At 42.9% G+C, this 19,971-nt stretch overlaps 2 protein-coding genes across 2 annotated transcripts; both read right to left on the minus strand.

The window, feature by feature from the left end:
• Positions 1-54: 54 nt before the first annotated feature.
• Positions 55-2,138, minus strand: LOC133891546 (classical arabinogalactan protein 9-like). Its single transcript, XM_062332273.1, has 2 exons — positions 1,382-2,138; positions 55-497 (listed from the first exon to the last, which is right to left on the minus strand). The coding sequence occupies exons 1-2, from the start codon at positions 2,006-2,008 to the stop codon at positions 420-422; spliced, it is 705 nt and encodes a 234-aa protein (XP_062188257.1). The 5' UTR covers positions 2,009-2,138; the 3' UTR covers positions 55-419.
• A 7,359-nt stretch (positions 2,139-9,497) lies between these two features.
• Positions 9,498-10,410, minus strand: LOC133891465 (uncharacterized). The gene is made up of 2 exons (XM_062332180.1): positions 9,851-10,410; positions 9,498-9,743 (listed from the first exon to the last, which is right to left on the minus strand). Exons 1-2 carry the CDS (start codon positions 10,296-10,298, stop codon positions 9,697-9,699), a joined length of 495 nt encoding a protein of 164 aa, XP_062188164.1. The 5' UTR covers positions 10,299-10,410; the 3' UTR covers positions 9,498-9,696.
• Positions 10,411-19,971: the final 9,561 nt, after the last annotated feature.

Genomic DNA, 19,971 nt, shown 5'->3' on the forward strand with positions numbered 1-19,971 from the left:
GCTCCGGACAATGGCATGGGAAAGAGACAGATCTAAGATTAAACAAGGGTGGAATAATACAATGATAACAAAGATATAAATAAATCACCATCTCAATGGGGGAGTAGTACATAAAGAAGAAGAAGAAAAGAAAGAATCCGATGTGGTATCATCATCGAACGTGAGTGGAACTACCACTACACACGCCCAGCCAAGCCTGGTTAAATAAAAAAAAATGGACAAGAATACAGCGCAAAAACGGGTGGCATGCGAGCACCGCCCACGGGCAGCGATGTCCGAAAGGCACGGCACAGCGGCTGCACCGCATAATCGTGTCGTGGCGCGCGTCGTCCCCGGCGGACGGACCCGGCTCCGGCTGTGCAGGCAGGCAGGCAGAGGCGCCCCCCGCTCACGCGCGCGCGAGGAGGGAAGCGTCCGTCTTAGGCGAGCAGGGCGACGAGGCCCAGCGCGGCCGCCGTGATGCCGCCTGCCATCGTCTGCACGGTCCTCCATGCGGCCTGCAGTCACCACGAGCGAGGGAGGCTTCGGCCAGTCAGCGACGTAGCCATGTAAAAAAACATAATGCTGCTGCTGCAGAAACTAGTCGAGTCACGTGATCTGTAGGCTGTAGCAATGTGCACAGTGGTAACAGTACTGCACGGCAGTCCTGTACAGGTCGTATGAATGCTACAATTAACTGGCTGTCTGATTACTGTTAACTAGCTAGTAGACACTATTATTAGTGTGAATAGTGGCGTCGAGAGTAAGGTTGTTTACTTGTTTAAGTAGTGGTACTCCTGCAGAGGCACTGTGCAAATTACATTTTAATACAACGTACAGTACTTGAAGAAATAGTAAATGGTTATAGCTCATCTTCAGTGACCGAGCTTTCAAATTTTGCATTAACAGTGTCCGTGACACTGGGAAACAAATTCTTTAAAATATTCCTACGAAACACGGAGACACTGACTTAGGCTAAAGGATTAGGCTATGAAAAGAGAGAAGTGACATATATCATAAAATAAGAGGTCTTTTATAGGACCTACACGGCTGGATGCACATGCATGCCTGGCCGACATGTCGGTGCAAATACCAGATCTACTCAATTCTCACTCGTTACAGTCACAGGTCATGCTGCTCTTACTAAACGATCAATTGTCAAATTAATGAGCCTCACCTCTATCTTTGAAAAAAGGGGGCATAAGCATAACCTTAGATGAACTACACTGTCTGTCAGATGTAATCGCTACTTGTTTCTAAGCGCATTGCTAATTATGTACTCTGATGCACTAGGCCAGTAGTTGTAAGCAAACAATGGTAAAGCGTGAGTCCAATTAGCGGTTGTCCCGTCGGTTTGAGGAGACTGCATTTCGGACGACAAGCGGAGCAGAGAGCAACGTACCGCGGTGTCGGCGGCGGCGGAGTCGCCGGCGGGGCCGGGGGCCTCGGCATCGGACGCCGCGGGGGGCTTGGCCTTGGCCTTGGAGGACTTGGTGGGGGCCTCGGCGACGGGGGCGGGGGCCGGAGCCTTGGATCCCTTCTTCTTCTTCTTAGAGGACGTGGTGGGCTTCTTCTTCTTCTTCTTGGACGGTGCGGGCGCAGGGACCTCGGCGGGCTTGGTGGGAGCGGCGGCGGGGGTCTCCGTGACGGGGGCGGGGGGCTCGGCGACAGGCGCCTCGGCCGGCGGCGGGGAGGCGGGGGGTGGAGTGGCCTTGGCCTTAGCCTTGGGCGCCGGGGCCGGGGCGGCCTTGGTGGGCTTGGGTGGCGCCGCGGAGGGAGCCGGGGTGGTGGTGGGTGGAGCGGCGGCCGGGGCCGGGGTGGCGGGGGTGGTGGATGGCGCGGCGGCCGGCGGGGTAGTGGCGTCGGCGGGCGGGGCCGCGGCGGGCGCGGGCGTCTTCTTGGACGGGGACGCCGGCGGGGTGGTGGTGGGCGGCGCGGCGGCCGGGGCGGGGGTGGACTTCTGCGCGACGGCGGAGTGCGCCGCGAGGAGGCAGAGCAGCGCGAGGCAGAGAGCACCGGCGCGCGCCATTGCGGTGGTGTGCTCGGCTCTGCTCTGCGCTGCGCCTCTGGCTGCCTCGGGTTGTGGTGGGATTGTGGCAGGGGAGGGAGGGTTGCACCGAGTGGGATAAATAGCGGGAGCAACCGCGGAGAAGCGGGCAAGCGGGGATTGCCGGCGGCAGATCAGGAGATGCCGCGGCGGCATTGCACAGCTGGCGGTGGGCCAGCGAGGCCATGTGGTGGGTGGGGCACCCGCGTCGGTTGGTGGGACACGTTCACGTGGGTCGATGGGCCGTGGGGACGCTGGGTTGTTTGTGTGTGGGACGTGGAAAGAGCACTGTGGGGGAGCCGTTGGTTGGGGCTGTCCGTGCAACCGTGCTTCGCACGAACGCGTCGGGACGCGGCGGCGGCCCAGAGAGAGAAGCTGGAGGGGGCTGGGCCCGTTGGCCTTTGTGCTCGGCGGCCGTTGGGGACGTGTGAATTCCCGAGATTTTACGGTCTTTACTGGTGGACTAGTTTTTTTAAGTAGTTACTGGTTGACTAGTTGCATGTCAGTAATGATTCAATTTTTTTAAGTGTGACAGCTAAAAATAAAACAATAATTTATGTGGTTTATATATATATATATAAAAGTTCATGCACACATTCATCACTGAGAGGGTGCTTCAAAATAATGCATATGTATGTAAATATATGTTGATGTAAGTTTCTCAATTTCTATACATATTATGTATGATTGATTTTTTCAATTCTTCTAATAACATATAATCAAGTTAACACACAAGTAAATTTCTGCAATATCACATCAACGTCATTCAAGAATAACTTATTGGGTTCATCAATGATAAAAATGTTAAGTCTAAAAGTCGAGTTTAAGCCATATAAAACGCTTTCTTCAATGAGCACTTGAGACTTGCCGAGTTCGATAACTTCGGATAGTAAGAGAGGTTGAACCGCTCATTTGTTTTGCTTGCATGAAAGTTTCAAGTGAACTATGAGATTTCTGAAACAAATTGTGAGTTAGATAGTTTAAGCTGTCTGTCCCAACCAAGAATATTTGTGAATGATATGTTAATTATGTACGTACTTATGTGATTTGTGAATGAAATATGTTGAGTATAAACATATGTGATGAATTGTGTATGTATATATGCTGTTTTCAGAATATAATGTTGCTGACAATAGTTGTACTGAGTGAGGATAGGGGATTATCATTGCTGGTTTATGTAATAAACTGGTATGATAATCTAATTATCATTGTCAGTTAATTATGTGAACCAGTAATGATACTTAGTTATCAGTGTTAATTTATTAGGTAAATCAGTAATGATAAAGTTGAGAAAAACTTTGAAACCAGTGGTCATACGCGCGCACTGAGAACTTCCTCTTCATGGCTTAACAAAGTAGTATAGCCCTACTTGACTTGCCCTTTCTTTTTCAAACACATAAAGGTTGCACGATAGGCACTTGAACACAATGTGCAGATGTCTTAAAAAAGCATGATGTTCTCATGTAAGGAATTTTCGTCGAAGTCATGAATGAGTATGGGCATATTATACGGAGATCACTATGTGTTCAATGATTTACCTTTAGATTCTTCTTACTCGCTCCACTCAAAGATATAAAATACTTATGTTGAAAAGCTGAAATAAAGGGAACATTTGAATCTTTCAGAAATACTAACAAAAGGATGCCATCCGAAAATATTAGTAGTGAGTACACCCACAAATTTGCAATTGCTCAGCTTTGTTGGGGACTTGGAGTTGTTGCTTACAGGGTACGGAGACACGGTATTTGAGAATGAATAAAAAAAATCTGAAAATAGGAAAATAGAAAATTGGTTTGATACCACCCAAAAACCACGCCTTAAGAAATATACAACCAAAGGAATAGGAAAAAATGTGCTATAATAAAAAGAACTGTGAATAAATGGTAGCAAGATCAACTGTAGTCGTATAGCTACAACAAGTACACTGAGTCATTCTGCTTCAATGTCTCGGATTAAATCACCAATGGAAAAAAAAATTGCCACTTTGTTTCTCCACATTGCTCATTTTGTATCACTGATCATCAATCCATCGGCATGCATGTACTGTCTGTAGGAAAAAGGAATACATCAGATCCGTTTACAACAGATCATTCGCATGAAAAGTCTTCTATCTTTTTCTCCTAAAATAAATATGCATGCTGGAATTACTAAAAGATTTTATGAAACAATGTATCCATCCAATTTATGTGTACGAAATCAAATCACTTAAGCTTACAGTAGAAACTTCCTTTAAGCAATCAGTGAACTCATATCACAAGTATTTTAGGTAATATGTAACATTGACCCAACTTAGAAAATATTTTTTCCAAGAAAACAAACACATAATGAAAAAAGTAAAGAGACCAGGAACATCCAAGTTCCAATCTACCTCTAGGCAATGGATCAACTATTCCATGCACCTACTGGCCTGAAAATCAATTGGGAGCATGCTAAGTAAAGAACTCAGTCAAGAGGCATTATGAAAGTTCACATTTGCATATCCTTGCAGCTCCTCCATTCCCAAAATAAGTTTAAATGTTTGTTCCCCAAATCAGTGTTCTGTTGAAAGGTCGCTGAAATTTGTTGATGAGAATTAGTGGAAAAGATTGATCTAACAGAATTGTGATAGAACATGTTTTAGCAGACATTTCAACAAACATATAGAGGGGAAAATGTAGAGATAGGAAAAGGACTTGAATAGAATACTAACCAGTGTTAGCATATCGACATGCTAGCCCTCGGATCGAACTCCTCCCCACCCCCAATCTAGTTCCGCGTTGCCCTTGGATCGAATTCTTTCCTGCTTGGATCGAGCTCCACCTCGCCCAATCGAATTTCTCGGTAGGTGTACCACGGGCTTCCCAACCTAAATTGTACTCCTCGATACTAGATTGGGGTCTCTCATGGATGAGCTCATGGTTTGGGAAAAGAAGGGAGGACAAGGAGTCGAGCATGGGAGTACCAAGGCGTCGGCACGAGGGAGTACCAAGCAAGCAAGCAAGCTCACAAGCCCTTGCAGTGCGAAGAGCTACAGGAGGCTGGGGGAGAGGGGAGGCGAGCGTGGCTTGCCTCAAGGATATCAGCACTCGCGGGGGAACCGTGTGAGGAAGTCGATGACAACGTTGGTGAGCGAGCGGGCCGCAGCGGCAAGCAGGGAGAGGAGGCCAGCCCGCCCCTTAGGCCGCTGCCCGACCTCCAGGTCGATGTCATCCAGCGAGCACTCTGACACGTAGGATGACTTCTTGCAATGCTCCCCGACAGCACGGTGGAGGGTGGCCGTCACGAGGTGGCGTCAGCGTAGAAGAGGGCGAGGGATAGGCACGACACGTTGAGGAGGACCGGAGGATATCGGGGACAACATGGATGGGCGTGGAGGAGGCTGGCACGGATCTGTAGCGTGCGACATCATTGGAGTTGGGGATGGTGGCGGAGTTGAGGAGGCTGGGCATAGGCGGTGTGGATCGGGCCAAGGAGGAGGCACGGGAGCAAGCGAGGAGGGGAGCCGTGGGTGCAGGTGGGGACGGGAGTGGTTCGCGTGGAGTGGTGAACATGGGGGCCAGAGGTTGGGTGGAGCGGGTTTGCGGAACGACATGGAACACACAGGACGAATGGAGGCATTATGTACTTTTTAAGTAAGAGAGATTTGCTCACCACAGTAATGCTCTACGATGGTCGACGAGACGAACCAGTATGATAGAGTGTTTGTGGGCGGGGCTGGTTAGATTGAGAGGACCGGTTGTTTTAAAATTGTTTTCATCTAGAATATAATTTTTGGTGGTTTTTTTTGTAGAAGATGTGCTGGACGGAGACAGTTTAATTGGTTCTGAATTGGGCTTCATTTCTGGGCTCCCTCGTTTACAGTGACAGAAATCGTCTGCAGTTCTGGGTCTGAGAAGAAATAAATAGTCCAAACAACGATTGATCCAGAATATGGAGAAACATGTTAGTTCTTATTGTTAGATCTTAAAGCTTCACTTAATCAACATAATAGCTAGCCCTAAGATCAAACACCCTAAGTGCGGAAGCGTGAGGTGTTTACCTGAGTTCGGTGACGCCATCTGATGATGGTGAAGTGGTCGCCGGCGTGATGAAGAAGCTTTGGGCGATGTAGTCGATCGCCAGCACGTAGTGGATGAGAAGGCGGCAGTAGCCTTCACCTTGTTTACTGCGTTCTCTTAGGATCGGATTAGAGTTGTGGGGGGGGGGGGGGGAGATCAGCCTAACATGCGAAAATCTAGTCACATGCCCTACGGGACTCCCCCTGGTTTATATCAAGCGCAGCACAAGGTGGGACCACCACCATTTGTTGGTTGGGGCTCCCGATCAGAGCGCATGGAGGGCAAACGGTCCTCCTTTTATCTCGGTCACGTCAGGGATAAGGCCGAGATCAATTCCAACATTCTCCCCCTTGATCGAAAGGCTAACATCATAAGCCCATTCTTAATGAAATAGCACACCAAGGCAAAAGATTACAGCGGCTCATAAAATGCCACTGAAACCCAGAACCCATAGTACACTATTTCATCTCGAAATGGAAATTCATTATTCCTAATGGGAGTGGTTGGCATAATGGTCCTCTTATCCAGAATCATAGGCTTTCCAATAACCCCATGCCGGCAACATGATCACGAAAAATATGGGGTGGTAAGCCTTTAGTGAGCGGATCCGCAAGCATTGACTTAGTGCTTATATGCTTGACACTTATAGTTTGATCCTGGATTCTATCTTTCACAACGTGATACTTAATGTCGATGTGTTTGGCAGCACCACTTGACTTGTTGTTACTCGTATAGAAAACTACGGGTTGATTATCGCCGTATAATGTGAGTGATTTTACAATACTGTCGACCACTCTTAGTCCCGGGATAAAGTTCTTTAGCCATACAGTCTGTCCGGTAGCCTCATAACATGCCACAAACTCAGCTTGCATCGTTGAAGATGCTGTAAGTGTCTGCTTGGAGCTTTTCCACGAGATAGCTCCTCCAGCGAGGGTGAAGATATAACCTGACGTGGATTTCTTAGTGTCTACACACCCCGCAAAGTCTGCATCCGAATAGCCAAAGACTTCAAGGTTATCGGATTCTCTAAATATGAGCATGTAGTTCTTAGTGCCTTGCAAATAGCGAAGGACTTTCTTAACGGCTTTCCAGTGGTCCGGTCCTGGATTTGATTGATATCTGCCAAGCATCCCGGTCACGAAAGCTAAGTCAGGGCGCGTACATACTTGAGCGTACATAATGCTTTCGACAGCTGAAGCATAAGGAACCGTCTTCATTTGATCAATTTCATATTGGTTCCTTGGACATTGATATGTCCCAAACTTATCGCCCTTAACAATAGGAGCACGCGTGGCAGAGCACTTATGCATATTGTATTTCTTTAGTACTCTGTCAATGTATGCATTTTGAGACAAACCTAATGCTCCTTTGGACCGATCTCGATGAATTTCAATGCCAAGAACATAAGAGGCTTCACCGAGATCCTTCATATCGAAATTAGAGGAAAGAAATCTCTTGGTCTCAAACAGCATATCCTTATCACTGCTGGCCAATAAGATGTCATCCACATAAAGAACTAAGATGGTGAATTTTCCCCCTTTAAACTTTATATAAATGCAGTTATCAACTTCATTTTCTTTAAAGCCAAAATTTCTGATGACTTTGTCAAACTTGAGATACCACTGTCTAAACGCTTGTTTTAGACCATAAATTGATTTCTTAAGGCGACATCCCAAATGTTCTTTGTCTTTCATGACAAAACCTTCTGGCTGAGCCATGTAAACATTTTCTTCCAAGTCACCATTAAGGAATGCCGTTTTTACATCCATCTGATGCAGCTCTAAATCATAATGCGCTGTAAGCGCCATAATTATTCTGAAAGAATCTTTACTTGATACAGGAGAGAAAGTTTCATTATAATCGATTCTTTCTCTTTGCGAGAAGCCTTTAGCTACGAGCCTTGCTTTGAACCTTTCGATGTTCCCATTAGAGTCATGTTTTGTTTTGTAGACCCATTTACAGCCTACTGTTTTGGCTCCGTCAGGAATTTGTACTAGGTCCCACACATCATTATCGCTCATAGATTTTAATTCGTCGTTCATGGCATTAAGCCACTCAGACGAATGCTTACTCATCATGGCTTCTTTATATGAGTTGGGATCTTCTGTCTTCCCTATGTCATTAATATCCTCATTCATATAAACAACATAATCATTCGAGATGGCAGGTCTCCTGTCACGCTGTGATCTCCTGATCGGTTCATTATGCACTGCAGGACAAGGACTAGGTGCTGCAGGGGACTGCTGAGGCTCAACGTTAGGTATATCATTAGAAATTTCAGAGACCTCAACAGGGGGTGTACTGACGTTAGTTTCTACTGAAGGTGCAACCACCTGAGGCACAGGGATGTGTGACTCTTGTATCAGTGGAGTAGGAACATAAACCCGTTTTTCTTCAAGATCAACTTCCCTTGTCTCCATATCCCCATTTTCAAGAAACACAGCGTGTCTTGTTTCTACGAACTTAGTGATCCTATCTGGACAGTAAAAGCGATATCCCTTTGATCTTTCTGGATACCCGATAAAGTGACAACTAACTGTCTTAGGATCTAGTTTCCCAATGTGTGGATTAAAGACTTTAGCTTCAGCTGCACAGCCCCACACACGTAAATACTTTAAAGAGGGTTTTCTTCCAGTCCATAATTCATATGGTGTTTTTGGAACTGATTTACTGGGAACCCGATTAAGAATGTGTGTGGCTATCTTAAGTGCCTCCATCCACAGTCCAACTGGTAAACTAGAATAGTTGAGCATACTTCGCACCATGTCCATAAGCGTGCGGTTGCGTCGCTCAGCTACCCCGTTTTGCTGAGGTTCACCAGGTGTAGAATATTGGGCTACTATGTCATTTTCCTGAAGGAATCTGGCAAAAGGACCAGGGATTTGCCCATATGTGGTATGCCTCCCATAATATTCTCCCCCGCGATCCGATCTCACTACTTTAATCTTCAGGTTGTGCTGATTTTCTACTTCAGCCTTAAATATCTTAAATTTATCGAGAGATTCAGATCGATCTTTAATAGGGTAGATATAGCCGTAACGGGAGAAATCATCAGTGAAGGTAATGAAAGAATCAAAACCGTCAACTGATATCACAGGAAAAGGACCACATATGTCCGTGTGAATTAATTCTAATAATCCTGTGCTTCGAGTGGCCCCTTTCTTTATTTGCTTAACGTATTTTCCTTTAATGCAATCTATGCAGTGGTCAGAGTCGGAGAAGTCTAAGGGTTGGAGAATCTCTTCCCTAATGAGACGCTCCATTCTCCCCCTCGAAATGTGGCCTAAACGACAATACCACAGTTTCGAAGAAGTCTCATTAATTGTACTTCTCTTTCTCTTATGGCTTACATCATAGATATTCATCGTCATAGGGGATTCATTAAGAGGAAGCATATAAATTTTATCTTGTCGGATGGCAAGACCAATAACATCTGAATTAAATTTAAGAATGCATTTATTGTCTCCGAAATTACAATGAAAACCATCATCATCTAACATCGAAACTGAAATGAGATTCCTCCTCATAGAAGGAACATAAACTACATTATTTAATCTAAGAGTGAAGCCATTATTAAGAACTAATGGAAGGGATCCGATAGCTTCAACTTGAGCTTCCTTCCCATTGGCCACTCTAAGACTTCGCTCCCCCTTTCTTAATGTTCTCGCGGTAAGGAATCCCTGTAAGGAGTTGGTAACGTGCACAGTGGCACCTGAGTCAATCCACCATGAATTAAGGGAAAAATCAGCATAAAGTGATTCATCAATGAATGTTATGAAATCATTACCCTTCTTTGCAAGCCACTTCAGGAAACCAACACAATCCTTTTGGTAGTGGTCCTTCTTGTGGCAGAAGTGGCATCCGTCATCTTTAGATTCTTGAGAGGCAGGAGCAGAAGGAGCAAATGCCTTGGGCGCCCTCTGTGCTGCCTTGTCGTGTTTAGCGACGAAATGCAACTTCTTTTTAGACTTGAAATCCCCTTGGAATTTTCTCTTATTCTTAGGGCTGCTTACATGATTCACAAAATCTTTATTTTCAGCCCTCACCCTCTCTTCCTCTTGGACGCACATTGCGATCAAGTCGCTCATGCTCCACTTCTCTTTCTGAGTGTTGTAATTTATCTTAAAATGAGTAAACTCAGGAGGGAGAGAGGTCATAATGAAGTGGACAAGGAAACCCTCAGAGATTTCCATATCCATGCCCTTGAGTTTGGCAGCCATATCTGTCATCATCATGATGTGTTCTCTTATGCCACCAGACCCATAATTATACTTAGTGTTGAGGAGCTTCTGAATCAGTGTGCTGGCATAAACCTTGGAGGTGCCTTTAAATTGCTCCTCCACAGATGCCAAGTACGTTTTAGCTTTTTCTGAGTTTGGGATTGCTCCCCTTATAGCATCTGATATTGAGTTCCTCATTATCATAAGAGACATGCGGTTGGACCGCTCCCACTTCTCAGAAAGTGCATCATAAATTTTCTTTAATTCATCATAATTTTCCACGCCAATGGCGGGAGCTGTGGGAGCGTCAACCCTGAGTGCATAGACCAGGTCTAAAACACCAAGGACAACAGTCACCTTAGCTTTCCAAGCAGGAAAATTATTGCCCGTGAGTTGCTCTATGCCGTCAATAGTGGCGGCAATAGAGGAAGCGTTAAGAGCTGGAGAGAAGAATTAGGCCAGATCAGTAAATTTATCATAAGGAAATAATTTGCACGAAAATAACCCTACGTTGGTTTGATTAAAATCATGCAAAAATAAAACTCCAATCCGCATCACCGTTGGGCAGAAAACGGAAAAGAGTTTAAATTGAACACATAAAGATGGCACATAATTACAATCAACTTTGGTCAGAAAGTAATTATGAACCTATATAAATTGATCGTAAAATTCTCCGAAAATTTTTTCTCGTTAGATCCAATTGAACCAGAGAATTAACAACAATATTTTATGCATTAATCATCATTAATTTTGGGCTAATTTCATTAGATATTCCAGTGCATAAATGAAAAAACGTTAGAAATCACTGGAAATTCCAAATAAATGGAAAAAGCCCAAAACATTAAAGAAAACGGCCCAAGAAGGCTTTTCGGCCCAGCTTGGCCCATCAGCACGGCCTGGCCCAGAGGTTTTCGCGTGCACGTGCCGGCCCGGCCGAGGGCACGGCCCAGCTTACGCGCGTGCGCTGGCCCGAGCGAGGGCGCAGCCCAGCCACCGCGAACGGCCCAATCTGCCTTCGCGCGCGTGCCGGCCCGGAGCTTTTCAGCCGTTCATCGCGATCGACAGCAGGCCGACAAAATCGCCCGGTATAAAAACCCCGTCGGCCGAAACCCTAACCCTAATTCATTTTCCTCTCTCTCTCCCCGAAAAATCCGCCCGACCCGGAGCTCGTCGGCGACGGAAAACTTGGCCCGGCCGAGAGAGAGAGAGAGACGGCGCCGAGCGCGGCCGCCGGTCGCCCGAGAGAGAAGAGGGCAAGGGCTCCACCGCAAACCAATCGACGGAGGCGCGCGTGCGACGGAGCCCGGGAGGAGATGAGCGCGCGGTGAGAGGAGATCTCGTCCCACGGAGGAGGCGAGAACGGCCGGATGAACCGCGCGCGCATGAGGAAGATCCCGCCGGAGGAGAACTCCGACGGGCATGAATAGCGATGGAAAACCGCCGGAGCCGTAAGTCCTCGCCCCCCTCTTTCTATTGCTTTGAGTTCTGAGAAATGGGCTTAGGGTTCGGGATTGAGAGGAAAAATTTGGGGTTTAGGGTTCGGATTTGGGGGGGGGGGGGAATTGGGGATTTCTTAGGGTTTTTCTTAATCTCCCCAATTCCCCTCCTTCTAATTGCTTAATCCCACTTAATCCGAGCCTAATTGACCGAACCCGAGCCCCATGAATCATCAACACAATATAGAAGCTTAGTTCATGAATGTATAAGCATAAGAGCCGCCTGATTGAATTGACCCGAGCTCGAAATGATTAATTCATGAAAGTGTATACAAGAATTCATCCTAATTTCATTAATCCGAGACATAAACATGAACTTGTGCATTGATCCGAGCCTAAAATTGAACTTAAATCGCATAATTTATCATCAATGTACTTAAACCGATCAAAATTGGAAACAATTGACCGCTAATTGGCATCAACCGATCGTAATTCAACATGATTAAGACTAATTGGGTTTGATTAGGAACTAGGATGGCTCTGATGCCAAATGTTAGATCTTAAAGCTTCACTTAATCAACATAATAGCTAGCCCTAAGATCAAACACCCTAAGTGCGGAAGCGTGAGGTGTTTACCTGAGTTCGGTGACGCCATCTGATGATGGTGAAGTGGTCGCCGGCGTGATGAAGAAGCTTTGGGCGATGTAGTCGATCGCCAGCACGTAGTGGATGAGGAGGCGGCAGTAGCCTTCACCTTGTTTACTACGTTCTCTTAGGATCGGATTAGAGTTGTGGGGGGGGGGGAGATCAGCCTAACATGCGGAAATCTAGTCACATGCCCTACGGGACTCCCCCCTGGTTTATATCAAGCGCAGCACAAGGTGGGACCACCACCATTTGTTGGTTGGGGCTCCCGATCAGAGCGCATGGAGGGCAAACGGTCCTCCTTTTATCTCGGTCACGTCAAGGATAAGGCCGAGATCAATTCCAACACTTATCATATAAATTTTCTTAATCATCGATCTCCAGTGCTTGCCAACATGCCTGGGAGTCTTGAGGTGGTCTGCACACAATACGTTCCCTTGATCGGACCGCTCTGGAACATATTATTGAGCTACTGTGTGTTGGAATATATCTTCACTTGCCTAATATGCCGCGCCTACTATTCCTAGTCTGGCACATACACGGCAACTGATAGCTTGATTGGCGTGATAGTTACACCCTTCTGTCATAAAAAATATGATATTTTGGATAAGGTTCCGTTATTCTTTTAAAACTTTAACTAATAATATCTTTCAAAATATTTGATTTGGAAACTTCAAAATCATGTATAGATTTTTCTTAAAAAATGCATTAATGATATCATAAATTTAATAGATTTTAAAAATATACTATAACAAAAAATAATGGTCAAAGTTATACATTAAAAATTATGTCTTGTTTAAAATATCATGTATTTATGATTAAATGGAGTAATTTCATAATTGATCGTCAGGTAAGATATGATAAGTAAAGTAATCACCTTAGGTAGCTCCTTACCGTGTGTTTGGATGCCTCGATGGCCTCGTCCGGGATATCAGTTGGTCCTCATGTTTGGTTCATTGAATGACACTTTCATCCTAGAAGAACCGATATATAAGTCTGGAATATTCCCATGAGATGTTACTGGTTCTTTCAGCAAATTTGGGGTAAAAATACAAAATTAGATAACGTACGTGGCCATATTTACTAAAATAGACAACATATTATTGTATTTACAATTTTAGCATTCGTATTCAGTACTCATTTAACAAAAATTGACGAATATGTCACTGTAGTACCTAGGAAATGAACAGTACCGCGCATGAACAGTAACAGCAGTATGTTTAAATTTCACTTTCACTCTTTTTCAAAACGGTGGTATTCTTTTACTCCAAAAAAAGTAAATTTTTTTTACGTGTTTCATAATCCATGTGCAACCCATTTTAGTTGGATTCACCAAAAACTACTTTGTATATTAAAACTAAAATTCTCCAAAAAAGACTACTTTTATAACTTGTAACAATTGTTATTGTCTCAAATAAATTCCCAAAAATCTAGGAAAATTCACTAATATTTTTCTTATGTGATGGACTAATTTCTAAAATTATTTCTAGCCCTAGTTTATATGATGAAAAAGTGAGTTCCTTTGTAATGCTTCATTATATGTATTTTTATCATTTAATGTGATATTCTCTTTTTAATTCAATTTGAATAAAAATAAATTTAAACATGAACAAAACCTACAATCAAGGGGTAAGTTTACTAAAAAAATCATCGTAACCAACTCAACATCTTTCTGACGTACTCCGCGATGGACATATGATTTTTTTTGTGTTTGGATAGGTTTAGAGATAGAACTCAGAGATAAGCTCGATTTTGTATCCATGCATTATTTTATGTGATCAAAATCATCTGTATGAGGTGTAATCCATTTGTAACTCTAGTTATGGTTCGACAGCCTATATATATACATCCATACAGCCTCGAGAGAGGTGACGACGCTTCCCAATATGGCATTAGAGCCTCTCCTCTAAATTTCATCGACTCCATCTTCAATTTCGTGGGTTTTCACCCGCTGACTATTTTCCTCGTTCGCTCGCATCTACCTGATGCGGGGTGACTTGGTCTAGAATACTCTAGATAGTTGAATTTTGTTCGAATTCAAATTGAATTAAAACAAGAATATGATATGAAATGATAAAAATACATATAAATGGAGCATTACAAAGGAACTCTCTTTTTCATCATATAACCTAGTACTAGGAATAATTTTAAAAAATAGTCCATCATATAAGAAGAATATTAGTAAATTTTCCTAGATTTTTGGGAATTCATTTGAGACACTAACAATTGTTACAAGTTATAAAAGTAGTCTTTTTTGGAGAATTTTAGTTTTAAATAGATAAAGGATTTTTTTAGTAAATCCAATTAAAATGGGTTGCACATGGATTATGGAACATGTAAAAAAAGTTTTAAAATTTTTGGAATAATAGAAGACTACCATTTTGAAGAATAGGAAAAGCAAAATTCAAAGGCACTGCTGTTACTGTTTATGCGCGACACTGTTTATGACCGGGGCATATTCACTTGTAAAGTCAATTTTCGATAAATGAGGTGTCGAATACGAATGTTAAAATTATAAATACGATGATATATTGTCTATTTTGGTAAATACGATCGCGTATGTAGTTTAATTTTGTATTTTTTTTTTCAAATTTGATGGAACGACACCGTCCAATACTGATCATCCCGGTGTGAACAGTAATCATGTATGAACATTACTCGACATTTTCCCTTTGTTCAAAACATTGATTTTCTATTGCTCAAAAAATCATAGAATTTTTTTACATGTTGTATAATCCATGTATAACCATTTTGATTGGATTCACACAAAAATCATGTGTAGAATTGAAACTAAAATTCTACCTTATAAATTCTAATAATCGTTATTGCCTCAAATAAATTCCTAAAAATCTAAAAAAATTCACTAATAATCTTCTTATATGATAGACTTATTTCTAAAATTATTTCTAGCCCTAAGTTATATGATGAAAAAGGTGAGTTTCTTTGTAATGCTTTATTTATATGTATCTTTATCATCTTATACAGCTCATCCAAAATCGACCCATTCAGTCAAGCAAACATAATCTTGTACTAAATTGTCTCATTCCATACAACTAACAAAACACATTCCCGCGATATCTCATATATCTAATCAAATAGCCTATTTATACCATCTTATTCAGAACTATCTCGGCTAGTCCCATCCCATCCAAAATAATCCCATCCTATCAAGCAACCAAACACTACTTAGATGGCTCTTATTTCTTTTCTGTTGAAACCGTGTACATGTATGAGTATATACACATCGGAGTACTGTGAATCGATCATTGCGTTTATGATCTCCCAAATGCTAGCTTTCGCTATGCACACGAGTTGATCGGTAGGCAATTCCTTTACTTCAACAGATGTATATATGGTCCGGTTGAAAACTTCCTCCAAAAAATAGGTTCACCTTTCGTGGTTTGCCCATCGGACTTATGAATTTGGGCCGCTTGGATGAAGTGCGTATTAATCCAACCAGAGATTTCTTGTCACAAGTAGTATGGTGTGATTGGTTATTAGTATTGATCGAATAGGTAGACTGTTGAGAAGTAGATTGAGCGGGGTTGTATTGGTTAAAAAATTGAGTATTTTGTTAGTTGTATCTGTCTAGATATGGTGAGCTGATTTCAGTTTGGTTGATCTAATCTGAGGTTGTACGAGCGTATGCAAGAGTTGAGATTACGATTGGTTGCTGTCATGAAGTTAATTTTGTGATACTAACACGTAGGTCTGCTTGCATGAGCATGTCTGCATGAGCGGATGTAGCCTCCTGTATCCACCGAGCTAGGTTGCATGTATACATTTACCTGTATGGGTTTTTTTAGAGCTACAACGTATATCCTGGGTAAATAGAATCAGGTTGAATGGATACAGTGACTCCGAAAAGAAGAGGATTCGATTGTCTACATGGACGGATGCAATGATACTGTACCAACAGATGCAATGAATATGTGAAGATGTTTGGTTGCCTATGTGAGCGGATACAATGACTTTGCATCTGAGACTAATAAGTGGACCTATTGTAACACTGTAGCAGATGCAATATATCTATTAGACCAGACTCCAAAAAGAAGCTCGATTCGGCTGTATCCACCGGAGCAGGCTTCAACCATATGATTGCATCCGCAGATACATAGAGTAGTAATATATGTATGCAACCAAATAAACTTCTCTGCAGAAATATACACATGAACAGGATCATAATATCCCTGATACGGATAACAAATACACCGTTACATTCATCAAACCAAACTAAAACAATATATATAAACAAATAATTTTAAAAAAAAATTATATATATTCATCAGATCATATTGCTTTTATAAGGACAACTAATCTGACCCTATATAACCCATCAAGCAGAAGCACAGTTGAGATATGTTAGTTACTCGAATGAGAGCGTGAAAAGTTGCCCAAGACCGAACCACGAACTTTGGTACGTAGTACTACCACGGGGAAATGCTAAAGAGAAGGTCGATGGGACAGCAAACGTGACAGATAATTCGAGCAGTCGTAGCTACTGGGAACAAAGTTTCACATAGCCGTCTAAAGCAAAATGCAGTGCCGTCGTTTCTCAGTTCTCCCGTGTGTCAGGCTTTGCCAAAGCCTGGAGAACATTTGGTTTGAAAAAGAGTAAATTTTACAAATTTATAACTATTGTATATTTATAATACAAAAATATAACTTCTCATATATATTTTATAAAACTTCATTCATTTATATCCTTAATAATGTAAAACTATAAATTTTTAGTTTAGTTTCACCCGTTAGACACGTATTACTTGTTTTCTCTATTATGTTAAAAATGTATAACTGACAAGTGAGACCATATAAAAAATTATAATTTTACATTACTAAGAACATAAGTAATTATAATTTTATAAAATAAATCTTAGAATTTGTAATTTTATGTTATAAATGTATAAATAATTATAGATTATAAAATTTACTCTTAAAAAATTGTAGCTAGCCTATTAGCGCACGTCCAACAGAAAATGTAACGGGGTTCTATTAGCGCCCGTCCAGAGGTTACAGTCTTGCATATTACTCTTCCAAGCTATAGCACACTGCCCAAAGTAACAGTAGGTCCGGCTTGTCAGAACTTTTTTTTACTATTTCCTCCGACTCTTCCGCTCTACCCATCTCATCCTCTCTCTTACTCAGAACATGTACAAGCACGGTTCACAAATACGACGGTAACCACTCAAAAATTACGGTTATCCACCTTCTCAGTGCGGCTCCATTTCAAAAGTCGAGCGGTTATCGAATTTAAATTCAAAAAATTCAAACCGATTTTAAAAAAATAAAAAAATCCAAAAAATCAGATAAAAAACTAGAGATAATTTCAAGAGTATCTGTGAGAACCAAACTTGAAACAAATATCGTTTGGACATTCAAATTAACGGGCAAACTTCGGATATATTTGTAATGGGCTCGTCTGTGTTCTGGACCGAATGAGCAGTCGCTTCCGGCCTGTTTGCAGCCCACGGCCAGTGGATAAGGTGGCGTCGGATTGGAGCTTGCTGGCAGCGCAACACTTTCCCCACCACAACTCCAGCAGGTCCACAAGCGGCGCCGGCGACTTCCCGAGCAAATCCGTTGAAGTCCAGCGCAAATCCGGCGCTGCTTGGTCGGTTATCGCGGTCGAGAGCTCGGTTACCGATCGCATTGCTGCAGTAACCGACCGGCGGCCTCATCTCGTCGGCAGACAACATCGCGTGCTCGGTAACCGTCGCTATCTCCTCGGTAACCGCTGCTAGTAGCTCGGTTTTGTGATTATAACAGTCGGTAATCGTTGTAATATGGTCAGTAGTGATAGATTTCGTGTTATTTCGATGATGCATTGCGTTATGAGTTCGGTTGTGAACTGTGTAGTAGTTTTTTTTTTGTAAAATGCACTGTTCGGTGATGAGTTCGGTTGATTCGCTGGGTTATAGACCTTATTACATTGAATTGTCCGTGTACATGCGAATGATGGTAATATTCGTGCTAGATAATCGGCCATTTAGGTGTATATGGTGCTAATATTCGGTCAAATAAGTTTACTAGTTGGGTAAGCATTGATAATTTTTGTTCAATTGAGTTGAGTAACGATTTGAACATGTGTGAATATATGTATTAGTAGGCTAACCATCGAGATTTCTTCTTTCTACAGAGAAATTACAAACTAATCGATGACAGATAAAGATTTCTATCCTGTAGGTTGCACGTTGCATAGATACCATGATAAGTACTTAAGGATGAGATGTAATAGCGTTTTTAGCTTTACTACGGATAATTCCATATATATTTATTAATTTCAGGCGCTGCATATATAATATATGCATATATTCGAAGCAATAATTATATGTTCATGCTTGAATTGCTATTACTATCTGTTTGTTGCTTTCGAAACTTCCAAAATATAGCAAAAATCTTGCCAAAATTTTATATAATATTAAAAAACATACCATGGTTCTATACTATTTTTCCCCATAATTTAGTAGTCAATTTTTTGTTTATTATGATTTTTCTACTTAATTATTGATAATGCGTCCACACATCTCGGTAAGCGCTTAAAATCGTTCGATTATCGCATCAATTCGGTCGGTTTTCGATCCGTCGGTTACCGCCCAAACCGCTCGATTTATCGAGCAAACCGCTCGGTAACCGGTCCAAACTGACCGGTTATCGATCGGGTAAAAACTCGATTTTTTCGCTAAATTTTAAATTTTATCGAATAAATTTTCTCTGAATTTTTTTGAATTTTTGACCGGTAACCGCAGTTATCGTGAGAATTCGGTTACCGCCGGTAACCTTAACCTTGTGTACAAGAGCCTCGTCAACATGCACCCTATCCATATGAAACGCCAAAAAGATCGATCTCCGTCTCCAACACACCCCAAGCCATCATCCAATCGTCGGTCACCCCGTGACCTCCCGTGACCATCCGGACTCCACGGCTTCGCCTTGAGCCCACGAGGTCGCCGCCTCTCTCTTGGCCATGCTCCGGCTCCTGTAGCAATACTGCAAGAATACGGGAATTTCACAGAAACTCGAACATCCAGTCCCAGCTCATTTTTCTGCTCACTCGCATAGGACCGAGGCAAACACTCGTCATTAACCCATTGATGAACATGAACTGGAAGAACATTTGGAGAAATCGCAAGAAATCACTGGCTGCGGGAAAAAAAAAGGAAGAAGAAGAGAAAGATGCACATCAGAACTGATCAAATGGAAATTTCTAAACGCATGAAAAAAAATGACAATTGGACAAATCCATCTGAAACTACTCTATCTAATCGTTGAATTCAAGAACCACCAAGACCTCGATGAGGACGACTTCAATCTATGTTGCAGCAGCTGATCGTGGGTGGAGGAACGCACCCTGGAGGAGGAGCCACGGTAGATGCCGCCCCGGAGGATGAGCACGCACCGCTCTCCTTGGCCACCACACCGCCGCGCTCTCCCGGCTTGTCGTGCATCCGCCATGCTCCCGCGCTGCAACTGCCCTATGTCCCTCTGCTTGGTCATGGCACCCTTGCCAGAGAGAAAGAGAGGGCAAAGAATGAATGAGATTGCAGGACGGAAGGAACGAGGTGAATGGATAAGGACTAGCAAGCTGCGGATGGATACAGACTATAATG

This window comes from Phragmites australis, chromosome 14 (genome assembly GCF_958298935.1).
Source record: "Phragmites australis chromosome 14, lpPhrAust1.1, whole genome shotgun sequence".
Lineage (NCBI taxonomy): Eukaryota > Viridiplantae > Streptophyta > Magnoliopsida > Poales > Poaceae > Phragmites > Phragmites australis.

Excerpts from the sequence above, each read along its gene's own strand:
- LOC133891465 (XM_062332180.1), bottom strand. The coding sequence starts at position 10,298 with ATGATGATGACAGATATGGCTGCCAAACTCAAGGGCATGGATATGGAA. Across the intron at positions 9,744-9,850 it reads GAAGTGGCTTGCAAAGAAGG|GGATTCCTTACCGCGAGAAC; the intron begins GTAATGATTTCA and ends AACTCCTTACAG.
- LOC133891546 (XM_062332273.1), bottom strand. The coding sequence starts at position 2,008 with ATGGCGCGCGCCGGTGCTCTCTGCCTCGCGCTGCTCTGCCTCCTCGCG. Across the intron at positions 498-1,381 it reads CCGCCGCCGCCGACACCGCG|GCCGCATGGAGGACCGTGCA; the intron begins GTACGTTGCTCT and ends TGGTGACTGCAG.